Source organism: Heloderma suspectum, chromosome 5 (assembly GCF_057233095.1).
Source record: "Heloderma suspectum isolate Gila_16-S chromosome 5, 16-S_ref, whole genome shotgun sequence".
Classification (NCBI taxonomy): domain Eukaryota; kingdom Metazoa; phylum Chordata; class Lepidosauria; order Squamata; family Helodermatidae; genus Heloderma; species Heloderma suspectum.
Window position 1 is genome coordinate 91,516,986 of NC_139462.1, and position 18,148 is coordinate 91,535,133.

An 18,148-nucleotide genomic window follows, 5' to 3' on the forward strand; every position below is an offset into this window, starting at 1 on the left:
AACAGGAAGGAACTTAAACCCCCCATTATTTTTGTTAATATAATTTTCACTGCAGAGATTCTGCCTGTAAATGACAAGTGTAATTTCTCTCATTTAATTAATGAGATAAAATCATAGTAGTTATTTTTGTATAAATCACTCATTTATTTTTACTCCTTTTATTATTTTTACTCCATTATTTTATCTTTCCAACGGTAATTACACTTGCCCTTTGTTTGTTTTTTTGCAATAAGTTATTCTATTAATGCCCCAAATGTCTATTTTAATTTATCCTGCTCATGGTTCATATTCTGTAAAAGATCACAAATGGTTTGTAACTGGTAATGCTACATCATCTGCATAACTTTTAATTTTCTACATTTTAGTTATCTTTACTCCATTTATTCTATTATTTTATCTTGTTTTTATTGCCAATAGTTCTGGACCTAAAACAAATAGCAGCGTGGACAAAGGCTATCCTTCTTTAGTACCTTTGCAGTGCAATTCTACTCAGAAGTAAGTCCCATTCAGTTCAGTGGGGCTTACTCCCAGGTAGTTAATTGAAAAATGGATGATGTTCTGGAATTCAGTGTTGTCAGAAGCTTTATCAGTGTCTTAGGGTGCAATCCTATCTTGATAGTCAGCAGCCTCCGAAGTTGGAGGCTGCTGAGTATCCAATGCAGGGCGGCCAGAGTACAGAGGTGATCCTTGCTTCCATGCTCCGGCCACCCTGCATTTTCCCTAGATGGGCAATTTCGCCCTTCTAGGCACGTCTAAGCACAGGGAGGGGGAGGGAAGGAGAACAGGATGAGCATTGGAAGCTGTGTAAAGCAGCTCCCGCAGTCCCCTCCCCTCCCCCAGGACCACCCCCTTTTCACTGTCTCCATGCTCCATTTCTGCAGAGTGCAGAGATGTAGCTGGTGTGGTTTTATCCACACCAGCTACAAGGGGGTGGGGGATGGGAGCGTGGTTTCTGGGCTCTGGTTCCAACCTTGGATTCCAGAAACTGAAATATCCTATGTCCCCCAGATGCTGTCTAGGAGACATAGGATTGAGCCCTAAAAATCACATTAAGGTTTCCTTACTAGAGCTGGATGCATAATTTAAAATATATACAATGTTACATTATCTGAATTCTAACGCCATTACTAAATGTGAAAAGGCATGAATTCTCACATAGGCTTCAGACCTTGGAAGTATAAGTTGTAGATCCTCATTTAGGTGGAAGAAACATTTAGATTGTCATTTAGATTTTAGATCCCAGTAAATTATATTGTCAAATAGATTCTTAACAGGTGACAACAATACAAGAGACTTTGAGCTAGACATATGTCTCTCCCAGCACGAAGTGAACATTAGGGCAAACTGGAAGGAAAAACAGTTAATAGAATTGTTTAACCAGATAGGATAGTGCCATGTGGTTAAACTAAGATAATGGTCAAGTTTAGATGCGAAGGTAAACCATATTTATTATTATTTATTTATTGCATTTATACCCCGCCTTTTTTCCTCTTGCAAGGAACCCAAGGCGGCTTACATTCTCCTCCTCCTCTCCATTTTATCCTCACAACAACAACCCTGTGAGGTGGGTTGGGCTGAGAGTCTGTGACTGGCCCAAAGTCACCCAGTGAGCTTCCATGGCCGAGTGGGGCTAGAACCCAGGTCTCCCAGCTCCTAGTCCAACACTCTTGCCACTACACCACACTGGCTCTCCATGTTTTAGTGTTACGAGAATGAGCCTCAGCAAGCTTTGGATAGCACACTCTGCTCCCCCCTCCTTCTCTGGCACACGTGCAAGGAGGTTGGGAGTTTCTGCTTCCAATTTAGATTAACCACAATTTAGCAGGTTGTCTGAACCCTAAATTGTGGTTAATCTTAACTATGGTTAATTGAAACAAGCCAGCTTCATAAACTACAGGTTGAAGCTAGCATGTTTCAACAAGCCACAAAGTTAAGATTAACCAAGTTTGAATGGGTTCAGACAACATGGCAAGCTGCAGGTAATCATAAGCAGAAGAAAAACTTCTCACTACCACGCTGGAGGAGGAGAGGAGAGGAGAGGGTGTGAGCCCAAGGTTTCCTGTGGCTTGTTCACATAACACTAAACCATGATTTAGTATTACATCCAAATGCAGCCATTGTGGGTCTAGAGGAATCAGGAGAACGTATTCTTATAAAAAGGTACATATAAATGCAGCAAAAGCAATAAAGAAATGCAAGACAGGGCTGCCCAGCTATATTTATTAGCTGCTGAGAAAAGTCTTGGATATAGACAAACATATGAGGCCTCACAGGTAGCCAATATGTATATATCTGTGGGATCTGGGAAAGGTAGGCCTGCCAGAAGGATGCAACTACTTGAAATATAACAAGACAGAGTTTCAATTCCACTGGAAAAATCCTAAATGAAACAACATTTGATGCTCACACAAATGTGGAAGGGCTGTTAAAAACAAAATGGGTTTCTCTTTTACTAATATTAAATGTTGACATTAGGCATTCTCACCTTGTCCTATTGAACGGTTTGCAAAATTATACATTTGCATTGCAATTGCAAAGTCTTCTAGATTGTTCAAAAACTGGAAAAATGATCTGAATTCATCAAATGTAATACCCTGTTAAATAAAATAATGTTGATATGAGTACCATAAAAGGAGCGGCACAAAACCCCTTGCTTGTCTGGTAGCTGTGTAGCAGCAGATATGGAGCCATCACACAATGGAGACGACTCTATCCTCCTCATAGCTCCCCACAAAGCTGTGACACTGTTGTAGCAAGTCAAGCTATACCAGTAGAGAAGGGATACCTCCTTCAGTAGCCGGGCTTGTCTCATGCAGCTGATCCAACAGATAGGAACTACATTATGATTTACTATTACATTGCTCAGTAGTTTGAGTAATTTGAGACTAGAATTACCATAGTAGATTCTCAAATCTTAAGTGGAAGTGTTAAACAAGGAATTGGAAATAATTAACAGTGCAATCCTATACATATCTACTCAGAAGTAAGCTCCATCAAGTTCAAAAAGACTTACTCCAGGTTAGTGGTTATAGGACTGTAGTCTAAATCTCTCAAAGATAACTCCCCCTCCCTATATTTTGACATTTCTAGTGCAGTTCATACATTTAAAATTTCCAAACTGCAACTGTTTAATCTATATCAAGACTTCTCAGTTGAAGCCTCTGAAGATAAGAAAGCTACAACAGGGTGCAAAGGACTTCAGGTATCTTGTCCTTCTCATTTTGTCCTGTTCATTTTAAGAAGCAGATTCCAGCTAGATGAGAAAGAAGTTTATTACTGTCAAATGATTCAATGGCCATGACCAAAGCACACAGAATGCTATCTGGAAATGCTGGAAGGTGTTTTTTTTTACTGCAGCAACTACAGTGCTTTATGGATAGCTCCAGCTTGGGAACATCCATCTTAAAAGTTAACAGTACTAGGCCAGATCTATATGGAAACGGAATGAGAAGCACTTTTCTGTTACATCTGGATTTTCATGAAATTGCTTTGGTCTGTTAGGGGCACACAAAGCAAGAAAAGCAGAATATACAGTACCTAAAATCCCGCCTTCACGGGTCACACAGCACTTGAAACCCCCATACTTCAGGGTTCGGTGGGCAGAGTAGAACTGAACATCATCAACCTGGTAGGTGCTGCTCAGTGAATGAGAGAGGCTTGCTCCCCACCCCTGTCCATGCTCCTCTACTCAGGGGGGGTTTACTGGAAGCTCTGAATTAAGAGCCCCTAGTTTCCCCACATCTCTCCCCTCTCATCCACCACTGGGATATTGTGAAAGATTAAAGATTTAAACTGGGCTTATATGAATGGGAAAAACAGGCTGCATTCTGTGAATTGGTAAAGTTGCTACAGTGGCATTTTGATTGATTGGAACAGCGAAACTGCACTTTTATGAATGGGGAAAACAGGCTATATTCAGTGAATGAGTAAAGCTGCTACTGCGGTATTCTGACAAACTGGAACAGCGAAACTGTGGTTTTCACTACGTGATCTCAATGGATAAAGCAGCTTGTGAATGCTTGTGAACAGAAGCATGTGCCCAAAAGCTACTGAGAATGTAAAGAAGCTACTTCAGTAATGTGAATTATTGCAACCGCGGTACTGCACTTCTATGAATGGGAAAGATAGGGTCAAGGCTTCCAAGCCCTCCCACTGAATAGAGAGGCAGTGAGACTTGCTGTGCAATTCACAAAGTCTTTCTTTAGCTAACACACCTCTTCGCACCTGTAGCATCTGTGAAAGCTAAGAGCTGTCCTCTAAGCCTAATTAGCTAAACAAAGCAATGTAGTTGCCTATCAACTAAATAGACTTTCCCACAGTGCTGGACAGGCTTTTACTGGATTCCTCCTTCAGGGTGGGTCTTTCTGACCCAACGTCTGACATGCGGCCAGTCTGGTGGACAGCCTTCCACCTCCTCTCAACTCTGTCCACTTAGCCCAGTGGTGGATTCTGGGATCTGTCAATTTCAGTGCTCCCTCCCCCTCCGACAAAGACTAAATTCCCAAGGTGTGTGTGTGTGTGGGGGGGGGGGAGTCTCTGAACCTGGGCCTCCTTTTCGATAAGTTCCTGGGAAGATTCCTCCATGCCTCTTGGAGAGTCTTGGGGAATTTCCTGCCCCGTTCTCTGACCTGACTGAGCTTCTTCTAGGTCTTCCTATGAGTCTGACTCAAACCAGAACAGGGAGCCTCGGCTCCTTCTCGACACAGGCTGCTTGCTGTGAAAGTAAACAAGCTACCTCACTATTCTGAATGATTGAAACAGTGCTACTCCAATACTGTGAATGGGAAAAAGAGGCTATTCTGAATGACTGAAACTGCCAAGAGGCATTACTGTCCTTCATAGCTTTGAAGAGCAGAGCTTTGAAGCAACAGGCTTGCCCACCCCCCATCCCCCTTATGCTTTTGAGGATCTCTCAACAATGTAGGGAAGAAACTGCCAAGAGGCAGGAGGTGAGAGGCAGGGGAAAGAGGAGAGTGTGTGGCATTCTCCCACCACCCAGCTTTATTGGCTGCCTGTTGGGGATGAGGGTGGGCAGGGGAGAGAAGACAAGTCCGCCCCCCTGCTGGTGGTCTAAATGCTGGAAACAAAGACAGGAAGGAGGTCTAAATGCTCCTAGGGGAGTCCTGGCCGTGCTCCCCCAAAGCAGCAGCCGCTGCTGCCACAGCAGAGAAACAGGCGGCTGAGAGGCAGAGATGGCAGACTTCTGCGCACATTTGCTGATCCAGAAATTTAAATTTTCCTGACCCCTCTCTGCTCCCATACTCACCAAAGTGCGATTGAAGGCAAAGGGTTACTTCAGAGTAGCCATAGCCTCGTGAAGTGAATGGGGAAAAACCTGTGTCCTACAAGCATGCTACTGCCAATGGTGAAAAGTAAGGAAATTGTGGGGGTGGGAGGGAGGGAGGGATGGCTCCAGCCCTTGACCAAAATTCACAGCCAGGCACAGCCACATACCCAGCATGCAGGATTTAATTTGGGTGAATGGGGCACACGGCAGCTGAAGCGCGCAGAAGCAGCATTTAAGGGAAAATATGCACTAAAACAACTTTCAGAAAATGCGCGTTTTCAAGGGGCAAGCTGTGGGGTTGCTGCAGGGTGGCGACGATGTCATGTGTCATGAACAACCCTGACGTGATCTTCCTCCCCACTAAATCACACATGCAGATGACCCCCTAGTGTAAAGAAAGGGAATAAATGTGGGAGGGAAGAGACTGTCCTGTTATGTGTCACATAAGCTACCCAGACCCTCGTCCCTGATTCACACTTCTATCCATTAATAAAGTCATTTTAAAATCCCAAGCCCGAGATGACCCAACTACCATAACACATGGACCACCACTGATGCAGAGGAACTGGAGATATTTCAGAACATTTCCTCTGCAGCATGGCTAAATTCAGCTCTGAGGAAAGGGATTGTGTCTCAGGATCCTGTTGGGGGAGTACACTTGTATATAAGGTGGTACTTGCTAGAATTAGGAAATGAGATTCTGGAATTCAGGCTGTTGTCCCCTATGTTCTACTCTTACAGCATGCATTTTAATATCCTTTTAGACAAGAGCATATATAATATTTCTCTGCCACAGGCTCAGAATGCAAATTAGATGGTTAATGGAAATAACTACATGGAGTGGGTGGGCAGGGAAGTGACTTATGTAGCTGCATTACTTCAAGATCAGACCAAATAATTATAAGCCAATTGTGGCAAGCACCAGTTCTCAAATCCTTTGCCAGTATAAACACCATTCACTTTGCAGTTCTTTCTTGACTTTAGTGTCAATTATATCTACCTACAATGTCAGAAGAATTCAAGACACATAGGTTCCTTCTGCTTGTTAATGGAGCAATCCTGAGCAGTGCCAGTGAGAAGCAATGAGGCAGAACTATTGCCTCATCCCCAGAGTTTCTGGCTTGCTCCAGCCACAGCAAAAGATGTGTGTGGATGTCAATTTTGCTAGGCTATTCATCCTGGCAGATGTGTATTTACCATTTCCTCCCCACTGACAGCAATTGTGTGTGTGTGTGTGTGTGTGGTGGTGATGGCGGGGAATTAGCCATGATCGTTCCGGAGCTAGCATAGTCAATGGGCCAGATCAGGCCTGTCTAGGGCAATGGAGATACTTTGGATCCAGTGGTTCCTCCTCACCCTGTCCATTGGACGCTGCATTTCAAGGATTTTTCTGCCTGGCCGGGCACAGGAGGAGCCTCTGTGGCGACGGGAGTGGTGTGGGGACCATCTTAACTCCTCCAGCCATCAACTTTGTGGGGTGGGGGATAGAATTGTGCTCCAATTCTCTGTCTCTTCCCTTCTACCAATTTTCTTGGAAGTGTTGGGGAAAGCCATTAGTTACGTGTTATGTCTCCTTTATGCGATTACTATTTATTTCTATTTTCAGTGCTAGTTTATACTATAATTCATGTTTCTTCTTAGCACTGTGCTTTAACCTAAATTTGTTGACAGCCCAATCTGTGTCATAGTATCTAAACAGGTTGGCTATTTTTTCAGTGCAAGCTCTTAACTACCACTAACTGCTCAATCATCCTTATTGGTTCCCTTCTCTTTCTTTTTTTTAGTTCCCCAAGCTAAAATGTCAAAACTTGAAAGTGTAGCCATTTGAAAAGTCAAACTATTCACAAGTAGTTCTAAAACAGTTAAACCTGATCCTTTTGCAAATAAATAGAGTGTATTATACCAAAGCATCCCATGCTTGAAGTGGTGCCTGTAACATCAACCCTATTGGTTTGCATTGATGCATTCACCTTCCACTAGATCTTTGTTGCTTAAATTTACTGCCGACAACACATTTGTTTCCTAACAGATAGATTAGCTACCAATGTTATTTACTTATGTACCTGCCCAGGTTCTTTGAAAATCTCTGTTTAGACATTGAAGAACCTCTCACTCAACAGTGGCCTTCTACAAATAATCTTCTGTTACGAATATTAGTAGATAAAATAGTTAATTTCTCTCTTTTTAAAACTGTTTTATTCAGGCAATAATAGCACCAAGGATACTGTGTTGTTCTTCTCAAGACAAACAATTAAAACCATTATGTTTTCATATTGCAGGTTTGCAAAATAGAAAGAAAAATGCCAGTCATATGGGGGAAACTGCCACAGTATGAAAGAATATATTTTAACAGGTGGGACCTGCAACAAAACATAGCTGTGTGGAGTGCTGCTGTTCCAGGATTTTAGCCATGCCTCCTTCCAGGACACTCTATTCCCCCCGTCCCAGGTTCTCCCCTTACCCTCTTTACCCGCCTCCAGCAATCTGTGCTGTTGGGCTGTTCTGGGCATTTCCCCCAATGGATTATTTTTCCTAAAGTTTTTTTGTACTACTGTAAACCTTGGGGTTTTCCCAAGCCTATTGATACCACCCTTTTGTGTGTGAATGGTGCCGTTTTCGCTAGGTAGGGCCTAGCATTTGGGGAACTGAGTTTGCTATTAGTATGTACAGTCAGGGCCAGAAATATTGGAACAAGGATAACTGTTTGGACAGTTGGCCTCTGTACACCACCACATTGAAGTTGAAAGGAAACACACCCAGATGGGAGCGAAGTCAGGACTTTCAGCTGTAATTCAAGGAGTTTGACAAAAGTGGGGCACTAACCATTCAGGAAGTACAGCCAGTGGCATACACCCCCCCCCATCGTTGGGGGCTCATACGTAATGGAACAAACCAACATCATTTCAAACTTAAGGATTGCCTTTAATACTTGGATGAAAATCCTTTGCAGTCAATGACTGCCTGAAGTCTGGAACCCATGTTGTTGTTCAGTCATTAAGTCGTGTCTGATTCTTTGTGACCCCATGGACCATAGCATGCCAGGCCTTCCTGTCCTCCGCTCTCTGGTTTCCTCCCTCGAGATGCTTTGCCAGGACTTTACTGCAGCTGCCTTCAGCTGCTGCTTGTTTGTGGGTCTTTCTGCCTTCAGTCTTGTCTTCAGTAAGTGAAAAGAATGCTCTGTTGGGTTGAGATCAGGTGACTGACTTGGCCATTGAAGTACATGCCACTTCTTTGCCTTGAGAAAGTCTTGGGTAGCTTTTGCTGTATGTTTTGGGTCATTATCCATCAGCAATATGAAGCGACATCCTATCAGTTTGGCAGCATTCGGCTGATCTGAGCAGAAAGTATAGCCCTATACACTTCAGAATTCATCCTGCTGCTTTTCTCAGCAGTCAGGTCATCAATAAACACCAGTGACCCATTTCCATTGGCAGCCATACATGCCCAGGCCATAACACTGCCTCCACCATGTTTGACAGATGATGTAGTATGCTTTGGATCATGAGCTGTTCCTTTCCTTCTCCATACTTTTCTCTTCCCATCATTCCGGTACAAGTTAATCTTGGTCTCATCAGTCCAAAGAATCTTATTCCAGAACTGGGCAGGCTTTTTTAGGTGTTTGCTGGCAAAGGCTAATCTGGCCTGTCTGTTCCTGAGCGTTACCAGTGGTTTGCACCTTGTTGTGAAGCCTCTGTATTTACATTCATAAAGCCGGCTCTTGACTGTAGATGTTGACAATGACATGCCTACCTCCGCAAGAGCATTCTTGACCTGGCTAGATCTTGTGAAAGGGTTCCTCTTCACCGTGAGCAGAATTCTGCGGTCATCCACTTTCATTGTCTTCTGTGGTCTGCCATGCCTTTTGCTGAGCTTGCCAGTTAATTCCTCCTTTTTCAGGGTGTTCCAAACTGTTGTATTGGCTACTCCCACTGTTTTTGCTATCTCTCTGATGGGTTTATTTTTTGTTTCTTCAGCTTAATGATGGCCTCCTTCACTCGCATGGACACCTCTTTGGACCTCACCTTGGGAGTTCCAGTGAACAGCTACCAAATGCAAATGTAACACTCAGAACCACCTCCAGGCCTTTTATCTGCTTGATTGGTCATGGGGTACCCAGGAAACAGGCCACACCTGGCCATGCGGCTGCTTGTCAGCCATTTGTTCCATTACTTATGAGCCACCAATGATGGGGTGTGTGTATGCCACTGGCTGTCTTTCCTGAATGGTTAGTGCCCCACTTTTGTCCAACCCCTTGAATTACAGCTGAAAGTCCTGACTTCGCTCCCATCTGGGTGTGTTTCCTTTCAACTTCAATGTGGTGGTGTACGGAGGCCAACTGCCAAAACAGTTATCCTTGTTCCAATATTTCTGGCCCTGACTGTATGATTCTGTTGTAATGGACCATGTCGGAGAACACTTGAGTGTCAGAGTGAAGAACCACTGCTCCCGCCTAGTTGCCCAGCCACCTTTCAGTTTGTTCATATATAATCAGTCCAGAATGTCTTGTGCATAAACTCAGTTACAATGAATTAGACTCAAGTGGTAAGCAGAATCTATCTGTATCTCTTTCTTTTTCTTTTCCACAATCACGTGGGCTAAAAACCTTGGGGGTTTGGGGGGTCTTTTTCTAAAGCCCAGCTGCTTGATAATAGCTATCTCATTTAAGCACATCTACTTGGAGGTAATTTACATAGGAAAATGGGCATTTCCAGGTAACAGTGCTTATGATTAGGCTGTTAAAAAGACAGCAATATTCTATGCAAATGTTGCAGATGTTTAAGGTCTTCTTTACTTACTTGCTCTTCTGGGATACTGTAGCGCACATTTTCCAGATAGCTTGATGTATTTTCCACATTTGTATATCTTAAAAGTATATGAGCAAAGTCTTCCTCGCTGATGGTATTCATCCCATTAGAGTAGGAAAGGAATTCTATTTCAAGAACTTCAGTTTGGAGGTTATCCATAAACCTAAATTATAACAGTATTGATATGACAGTCTTAGAAGTCCACTTGTGCAGGAAAAAGTAATATCTCAACTTTCAAACTCTGCTACACTTCTAGCATTGTACCTTGTACCCCTTGCTAGAGCAGGCGTGATTATTAACTGGATTGGTCCCAGGGGCTTGATTGCCTCCCAAGAACAACTGGGGAGGGGGGGGCAGATGACATCAGAGGACATGCCTTTTCCCCCCTGCTCCCAAAGCACAGCTTGCTGTCATCCATCTCCATTTTCCATGCAGAGAGAGGATAGAGTGGGTTACTCTGTGTTTCTCTCCACAGAGGAAGGAGACAGAAACCAGCTTCTCCCCAATTGGGGAAGGTGATAGAAGAGCAAAGTGAGGAGCTGGCTGAGTCTGCTTTGCTCCTCCCTTGCCTTCCCTGAACAGAGGAGCAAAGTGGTCTGAGCAGTGGCCTTGATGAACCCTCCTCAAGGTTGCAGCACAGTTGCTTTTGGCCCCACTCTCTTCTTGGAAGGGGTGGGGATTTGGGGGAGGGGCCTCAGCTGAGGCCCCACAGGCTGGATGGGGCAGCCTGACAGGGTAGATTCAGCCCACAGGCTGGAGATTACCTATCTCTGTGCTAGAGCATCACTTCAGTACTAATTCAGACACAGGAGTATTAGTGGCAATTCAGCTGTGACATTATTCAGATATATAATTACTTCTTTAAGGGAGTCTTGCATCTGGATACTTGTAAAAATAGAATGTGCGATACACTCAACATTTTATTTCCCTAAAAACTGTGTGCTTGAAGTCAAATTCCAAAAATATAAAATATTCAAGGGATCAAGTTGCATATATTTCATATGCAATCCTTTCCCCCCCCCCACAGAAAGATTTGCTAGAAGTAAACAATCCACCCGTACCACTGCAGTAACATTTGCATTCATTTCTTGGAAACTTCCCATCTAACAGGACACTAAGGTTGCAGCTATTTGTTCTTTATGACAAAATTTGTGTTCTTCGTGGTCTCCGTGCATCACACATATAGGCTCTGTGCCTGCACGGAGCCATGTTTCTGGAAAACTTCTATAGTTGAGGAATTTTGGTGTGAGCCCTCCCCCACTGTCCCAGTGCACATGTTTCTAGAGGTTCCTGCTTATTCCCTCCATTCTCTTTCGAACACCATTGTGGTAGCTTTGTTAGGTAACTTCTCTGTGTTCAGTTAATCTGAAAGTGTTTTTGCTGAGGTTTTTCTTCTCCCCTTTTCTTCTGTCTATAATTCTTCATCCTATTATTCGTTTTTTAAATTATTTTGTTGCTTTGTTTTCACAATCTAGAGATTGGCCAACACACATATGGCCCTCTAGGCTCCTTTTCAGAAGTGTGTCTGGTGTGGGAGCAAACTACCGCCGACTGATGGACATTGCTTTCACCTTTTTTGCCGCAGAGAACAGCATACGGTAGAAGCCTGTGCATGTTGCCAGGCTTTCACTAAGCAAGCCTGAAAGAACCAATCTGATCGGCTATGCGCTGTTCTTTGGAGAAGGGGAGTGGAGGTGCCTAAAGAGACTCTGGCTGATCCTTCCCCTTGCCCCACTGAGGGTATGTCTTCCTCACAACTGCCTATACAAGTGTCGGGATTGGAATTGCCTCATAGTCTAGCTCAGACCTTGAGACAGTCTCCGAGCAGACAAGACCCACCCATGCCAGGGCAGTCACTGACACTTTTGTTGGCAAAAAAGCTAACAAAAAAGGCCAGAGCTTCAAAATTGACAGCTACCCCTTCTTCTGATGCGAAGAAGAAAAAGAAAAGCTCAAAAAAGGCAGCAGAATTGGTATGGGACTGACTGCAATCACCGGCTCCAATTGCAATTCCTGCTCCTCCACCAGTGCTACAATCTCTGACACTGATGGTTGTATCAGTCCTGACATGAGACCCAGTTCCAATCGTGTCGATGCTGGAGGGTGAAATCAGGGAAACTTCCCCGACTCAACCACCCTTTTGCTGCCTCGCCAAGATCAATACCAATCACCTTGGTATGGAAGGCCTTGGGAGTGACACCCTGGATCCCTGGATTCTATCTTCTTGATGGCATCAGTAAAGAGGGATCATGGCTCTAGACATTACAAGTGGTGTCAGTGGTGATCCCACTTCTCTGACTGGGATAAGCACTTGGAATGGGAAATGCCTTACAGGAGATCTCAAGATTAAGACATGGATCGTGTGGATCAGTACCACTGGCAGTACTACTACCCTTGCTAGGAGTCCTACAATCGCAAGGCTTGTTGGTATTGCCCAGCACCTTTAGCCATAGAAACAAAACTTCCAGACGATGATGGAATCTTCCTGGCTCCCCGTCCAGTTATAACTTCTCAACCAATGCCTCCAACGATAACTTTCCATCCAAGTATAACTTCCCAGCAAATGCTTCCAAGTATAACTTCCCAACCAACTTCCCAAATAATGCCTCCAATACTATCCAACTGATCAACCAGTGCCCTTGCAGCCTCCACCAGTTCATCACTTGAATTAGTTGCCTTCAGCTTTGCAAGCGCCATCACACCCAACAAGGGTGCAGGGCATACACCATCACAAGTCAGACCTTCCAGGGGCCTCCCCACTTTTCAGGGACCTATGGATATCAGTTGGACTTGACTGCAATATTCACTGCATCCATCCATCTCTGCTCTGGAAGCTGTAGTGGGATCCCAGGATGCAATCTCCCCGTTGGAAGATTTGGGGCAGTTCTTGGATCAGGACATTCATATGTCCTGATCCAAGATCAGGACATATTGGCCACTCCCACTTGTTAGGACTTGAGATACAGCAACCTGCCTCTATCATCTAAGATCTGGTGTTTGACACTGTGAATACTGAGCTTTCCAGGCTGGTGGCGATTCTGCTCCTTCCAGCTCTGCACCATACTATAAAACAGTTGTGGAAGTCCCCCTCATCTATGCCTCCCACGTCTAAATGGCTTGAGGGGATGTATCGAGTTCAGGATAAGGACACTGAGTTTCTCTTTGCTCACCCTGTCCTGAACTCTATCGTTATTGAGGCAGCGCAAGGGAAAAAAAGGAGACTCCACTCCTCTCATGTAGACAAGGAGGGTTGTTGTCTCAATTTGCTGGACAGACAGTTGTATTCCTTGGCAGCCCTGGGAATCAAGGTGTCTAATTATCAGGCAGCTGTGTCAGGATATCAGCTCTACCCCTGTGAGAAAGTTGGCCATCTCTTCGACCACCTTCCTGAAGATAAGACTTTGCTGAGGTGTTTCAGGGTGAGGCCATGCACCTAGCCAGACAACAGATAAACACCTCTCAGTATCAGGTGGACTGCAATGCTCAGGTTGGTGAAGTTGCTTTGAGGCGTCATGCCTGGCTGAGGTCTGCAGGCCTATACCAGGAGGCTCGGTCTTGAATCGAGGACTCACCATTTGATGGCCAAGGCCTTTTCAGTTCCAAGACTGACAAGGCCATGGATTCGGTTCAGAAAGTGCAAAATATTGCACGCCATGGGGGCTGAGCCAACCCCACTCCCTTCATACAAGCAACGCTGCTGGTATCATGCCCCCCATGATGCGGTATCCCTACCAGCAGTCGGGTTTGGGGCAAGCATCTGGTGCTGAGAAACCAGTACTTGTCATCCAAGTTTAGCAGTTTTTGCCAAAAGACTGACGGGGGGCAACAAGTATTGCCTTTGACTCTTCCCTTCTCTTTCTTCATCCTCTGATTGACCTTCTGTCTTTGGAACTCACCTGTCTTTTCTGCCAGCCTGGAACAACATCACACTGGACTCCTGGGTCCTCTCCATCATTGCCTTCTTCCTGCTCCTTGCACCAAGCTGTTGTCACTTTTCAACAGAGGTTTAAAACGTTCTTCTCTACATGTTAACCTGGCTGTGGTTTCTGCCTCTCATCTTGCAATTGAAGGTTTCTCCATCTTCCTGCATCTGAACACGAAGGAACTCCTCTGTGGGGTCCAGAACCTAGTTCCTCCAGTTTGATGGGCAATACCGAGTTTGAGCCTCTCGGTAATACTGTAAGCATTATCTTCTAAGCTGTCTGAACTGCTGGCAACAGTAGATCTTTGCCTCCTATCTTGGAAAGTGGTGTTTTTGGTTGCCATTACATTGGCATGGTGCTCTGGTGAGCTATGTAACCCATTTGTGGATCCTCCTTACCTCACTTTTCACAGAGAGAAGGTAGTTCTCAGGCCTGATCCCAGTCTTCTCCCTAAAGGGGTGTCAGAATTTCATCTCAACAAGGATGTCGTCCTGGCAGCTTTCTTTTCTTCACTTTCAATCCCACTTGAGTCAACACTTCATACTCTAGATTTTGCTGGACATTGGCTTTTTAGAAGTCCAGGACTGAGTCATTCAGACAGTTGTCCTGTCTGTTATGGCAGCACAAGGGGCTCCCAGTCTTGACACAATGCTTTGCCTCGTGGGTCATAAAGACAATTGAGCTAGTAAATGAGGTGACTGGTCTTGAACTGTCTGCCCCAGTCTGAGCTCACTCTACTCGTGTGGTAGCGACAATGGTCACATTTGACAGGGGAGTCTCCATCCCTGATCTGTGCCACACTGCAACCTGGTTGAGGCCTCCCATGTTCATTCAGCACTGTTGGCTGGATATCTGGGCCAGAGCTGATTGCTCCTTCAGTCGTACAGTCTTCTCTTCTGTTCTGCACTAGGACACCAACCTGCCTCCAGGAAGTCAGCTTGCTAGTCACCCATATATGTGATGCACAGAGACCACGAAGAAGACAGGTTGCTTTCCTGTAACTGTAGTTCTTCAAGAGGTCATCTGTGCATTCACACAACCTGCTTAACGTCCCTTCTTCGGTGTCATACTTGAAGTTGATGTGGTTACTGAAGATCCATCTCAGTTCCCAGGCTACAATGTCAGTCTCAAGGAACTGAGGGAATAAGCAGGAACCCTCTAGGGACATGTGTACGAAGAAGGTGGGGGAGAGTTCCTGCCAAAATTCCTCAGCTATAGAAGTTTTTCTGAAACAGGGCTCTACGCAGGCGCAGAGCCCATATGTGTGAATGCACAGACAACCTATACTTACAGGTAAGTACCCTGTCTTTTTCAGCTTGGGAAACTAGATTTTTAATCTCAAAAAAAGATCAGAAAAAGTACCTTCTAAAAATAAAGATGGCTACACATATTGAGCAGTATTCAATGCTGTCACAGTGCTAGTGCAAAGCAATGCTAATGTACTGTCATTAGTGCCTACTAGGCAAAGGGAATAAGTGACAATTTGCTGCTGAATTTCAGTGACAAACCACACCATTGAAACTCAGAAGCGAATTGCCACTTTCCCCCATTGTCTAGCAAATGCTAATGAATTTATGCTAGCACAATATCATTAGTGATAGCAATGTGACAGAACTGGATATGGCCAACAGACAATAATATTATGGGCATGTATTATTTCTAGTATGACACATATGAAAACATTTGTATATATTCAAAGTATAAAAGTAAGACTTACCTATAAAAATCTTCAAAGTTAAGCTCAGCCTTTCCTTTCTTGCCAAAAAAGTGTATCAGTAGTGTAGTATCAGACAGTAAATTGGTGATGTCATCTGCACGCTTAAAAATATATTACCAGTAAACTCTTTATGTTGTAATGGTTTTAGTAATAAAAAGTCAACAAAATATTTTATCAGTGCATTTTACTTAAAAAAAATAGAGATAGCTTTCAGACTAAATGGATTCATGCATCAAACTTATACATATGAAACCTATTCTATTTGCAAAATCAATTAGTAATATATTAGTTTTACATGTTCAAACTATTCTATTTACAAAATCAGTTAGCAATATATTAGTCGGATCATACTTTTCCACATAGTGCACATCAACTGTTAATTGCATTTCGTTTAAAAAGTTTTTAAAAATTGCTATGATGACATGGTATGATCAATGATGATAAAATAAAATGGAGACTATGGGGTCAGGTGAAATGAATTAGAAAAGTGGAATAAAATAATGAAAATAAATGTGTTCATTATTACAACAGAAAGTCAAAACATCAATGCAGCTGTATTTTTCTCTCCCACCACTTCTTTAATGTCAAAAAGCTGAAGGAAATAAATGGGGAGAATAAAATTATGCAAGTCTACCTCAGGTGTTCATGGCATTTTTGTTTTTGATAACTGTGCTGTTATGTCTTTGCAAAAAAAAAGTCAAAGATTCCACTTCCTAAAAACCTCAAGTGTGAACAGAGGAAGGGTGGAATGATAAGAAACGACTCTATAGGTAAGAATATAAGTGTACACACTGCGATATTTTAAGCTTTATAGCTTCTGAAGCAGTATGTGACCTAACTAGTTGACTTTCAGTTTCACATACCACACAAACCAGATTAGATATTTGCAGCAAAACAATACATGGGTGGATGTTTACAGTTGTATGAGCATGGATTATTTCTATTTTTAGACAGAGTCAGCAATCATTGCAATTGCCTTCCATGTACATTTATTTTTCTTACTTCATTATCAAACTATTGTCCTGCTGAAAATGCAAGCTTGACGTACAGAACAGAACTTAAATTATCAGGGCCAGGAAAACCTTGCAGTAAAGGCTGCACTTGATTCAGACAAATAAAACTGACAGATTACCATTACAACAATAGCTTCCAAAACCTTGTAGTGCAGTTGAGCACATTCCTGGAGTGGTATGAATTTAATTTGGAGAGCCAGTGTGGTGTAGTGGCAAGAGTGCTGGACTAGGAGCTGGGAGATCCGGGTTCTAGTCCCCATTCAGCCATGGAAGCTTACTGGGTGACTTTGGGCCAGTCACAGACTCCCAGCCCAACCCACCTCACAGGGTTGTTGTTGTGAGGATAAAATGGAGAGGAGGAGGATAATGTAAGCCGCCTTGGGTTCCTTGCAAGAGGAAAAAAGGAGGGGCATAAATGCAATAAATAAATAAAATAAATAATTTACAAGGCAGATGTCTGGTGCATTCTACGACTTCTGTTCTCCAGGTCATCCCAGGTGTCTGAGGCAATTTCTTTAATTTTAAAATTTTGTGAATCATTGGGAAACCTTTCAAGCTAAATTAATTTTGTTTCTCAGAAATACTAATATCCACAAAAATTCACCAATACTAGCAAGACAATACTAATTTGTCCCAGTAAGGCTATTTAGGTTGTATTTGGAGAATTTTCCAATAAAGCGTTTCAGGACATAAATAGGAAGAATGGAGAACATTTTGCAAAAATAAACATTTCTATCTAGTCTACTTCAAAGCTAGAAGGTGAAAAAATATCAGTTTATATAGCACCATCAATGTACAGTGATTATAGACTAACCTTGAACTATCATCAAAGCAAGAGAAACACCCTTATTAGTCCAAGCAGAGCTGGATATGGGAATATAATTAGCTATGGACAGTATACTCCTATGGGGTTGAGTGGGGAAGTACCCATGGTGGAACTACCACCACTTCCTAAGTTCTGAAAAAGATGCGAACAGTGGTTTCCCCCATTTCCTTTTCTTCCCCATTTGTCCTTTAAAAAATTTATCCTCCCATTGCTTCCAACGTTTAACGTTTGCCCAGCATTAAAATTAATAATCGAAAGCAGCAGCAATACAAAGTAATTCTCAAGTAATGAGATATTCTGCTCTATTTTCATCTAATTAAAATTTCAGGATAGCGTCATCTGTCTTTGTAATAGTAAGAACCATGCCACTCTCACGTTTGTATTGCCTTGGTTCCAAGTAACATTCAAATGGTGTGGAACAGCTTCTGTCTAGTATCACTGACAGCTCTTGCCTGTTCTTGTCCTCTTGTCAGGGATGCTCTGACTTGGATTCCTGCATTGAGCAGGGGGTTGGACTCGATGGTCTTGTAGGCCCCTTCCAACCCTTCTATTCTATGATTTTATGATCTCTCAACAA

The 18,148-nt window shown here is 43.3% G+C and overlaps 1 protein-coding gene across 2 annotated transcripts in view; it reads right to left on the bottom strand.

Moving 5' to 3' along the window:
- The window catches only part of MICU3 (mitochondrial calcium uptake 3), an 80,515-nt gene that overhangs the window by 16,654 nt on the left and 45,713 nt on the right, over positions 1-18,148 (bottom strand). For both annotated transcript variants that reach the window (XM_084856687.1, XM_084856686.1), the window contains 3 exons: positions 15,733-15,833; positions 10,084-10,255; positions 2,486-2,594 (listed from right to left, as the gene is read on the bottom strand). In XM_084856687.1, the coding sequence (XP_084712813.1) occupies positions 2,486-2,594; positions 10,084-10,255; positions 15,733-15,833 (382 nt within the window). The remainder of the gene's footprint in view (positions 1-2,485; positions 2,595-10,083; positions 10,256-15,732; positions 15,834-18,148) is intronic.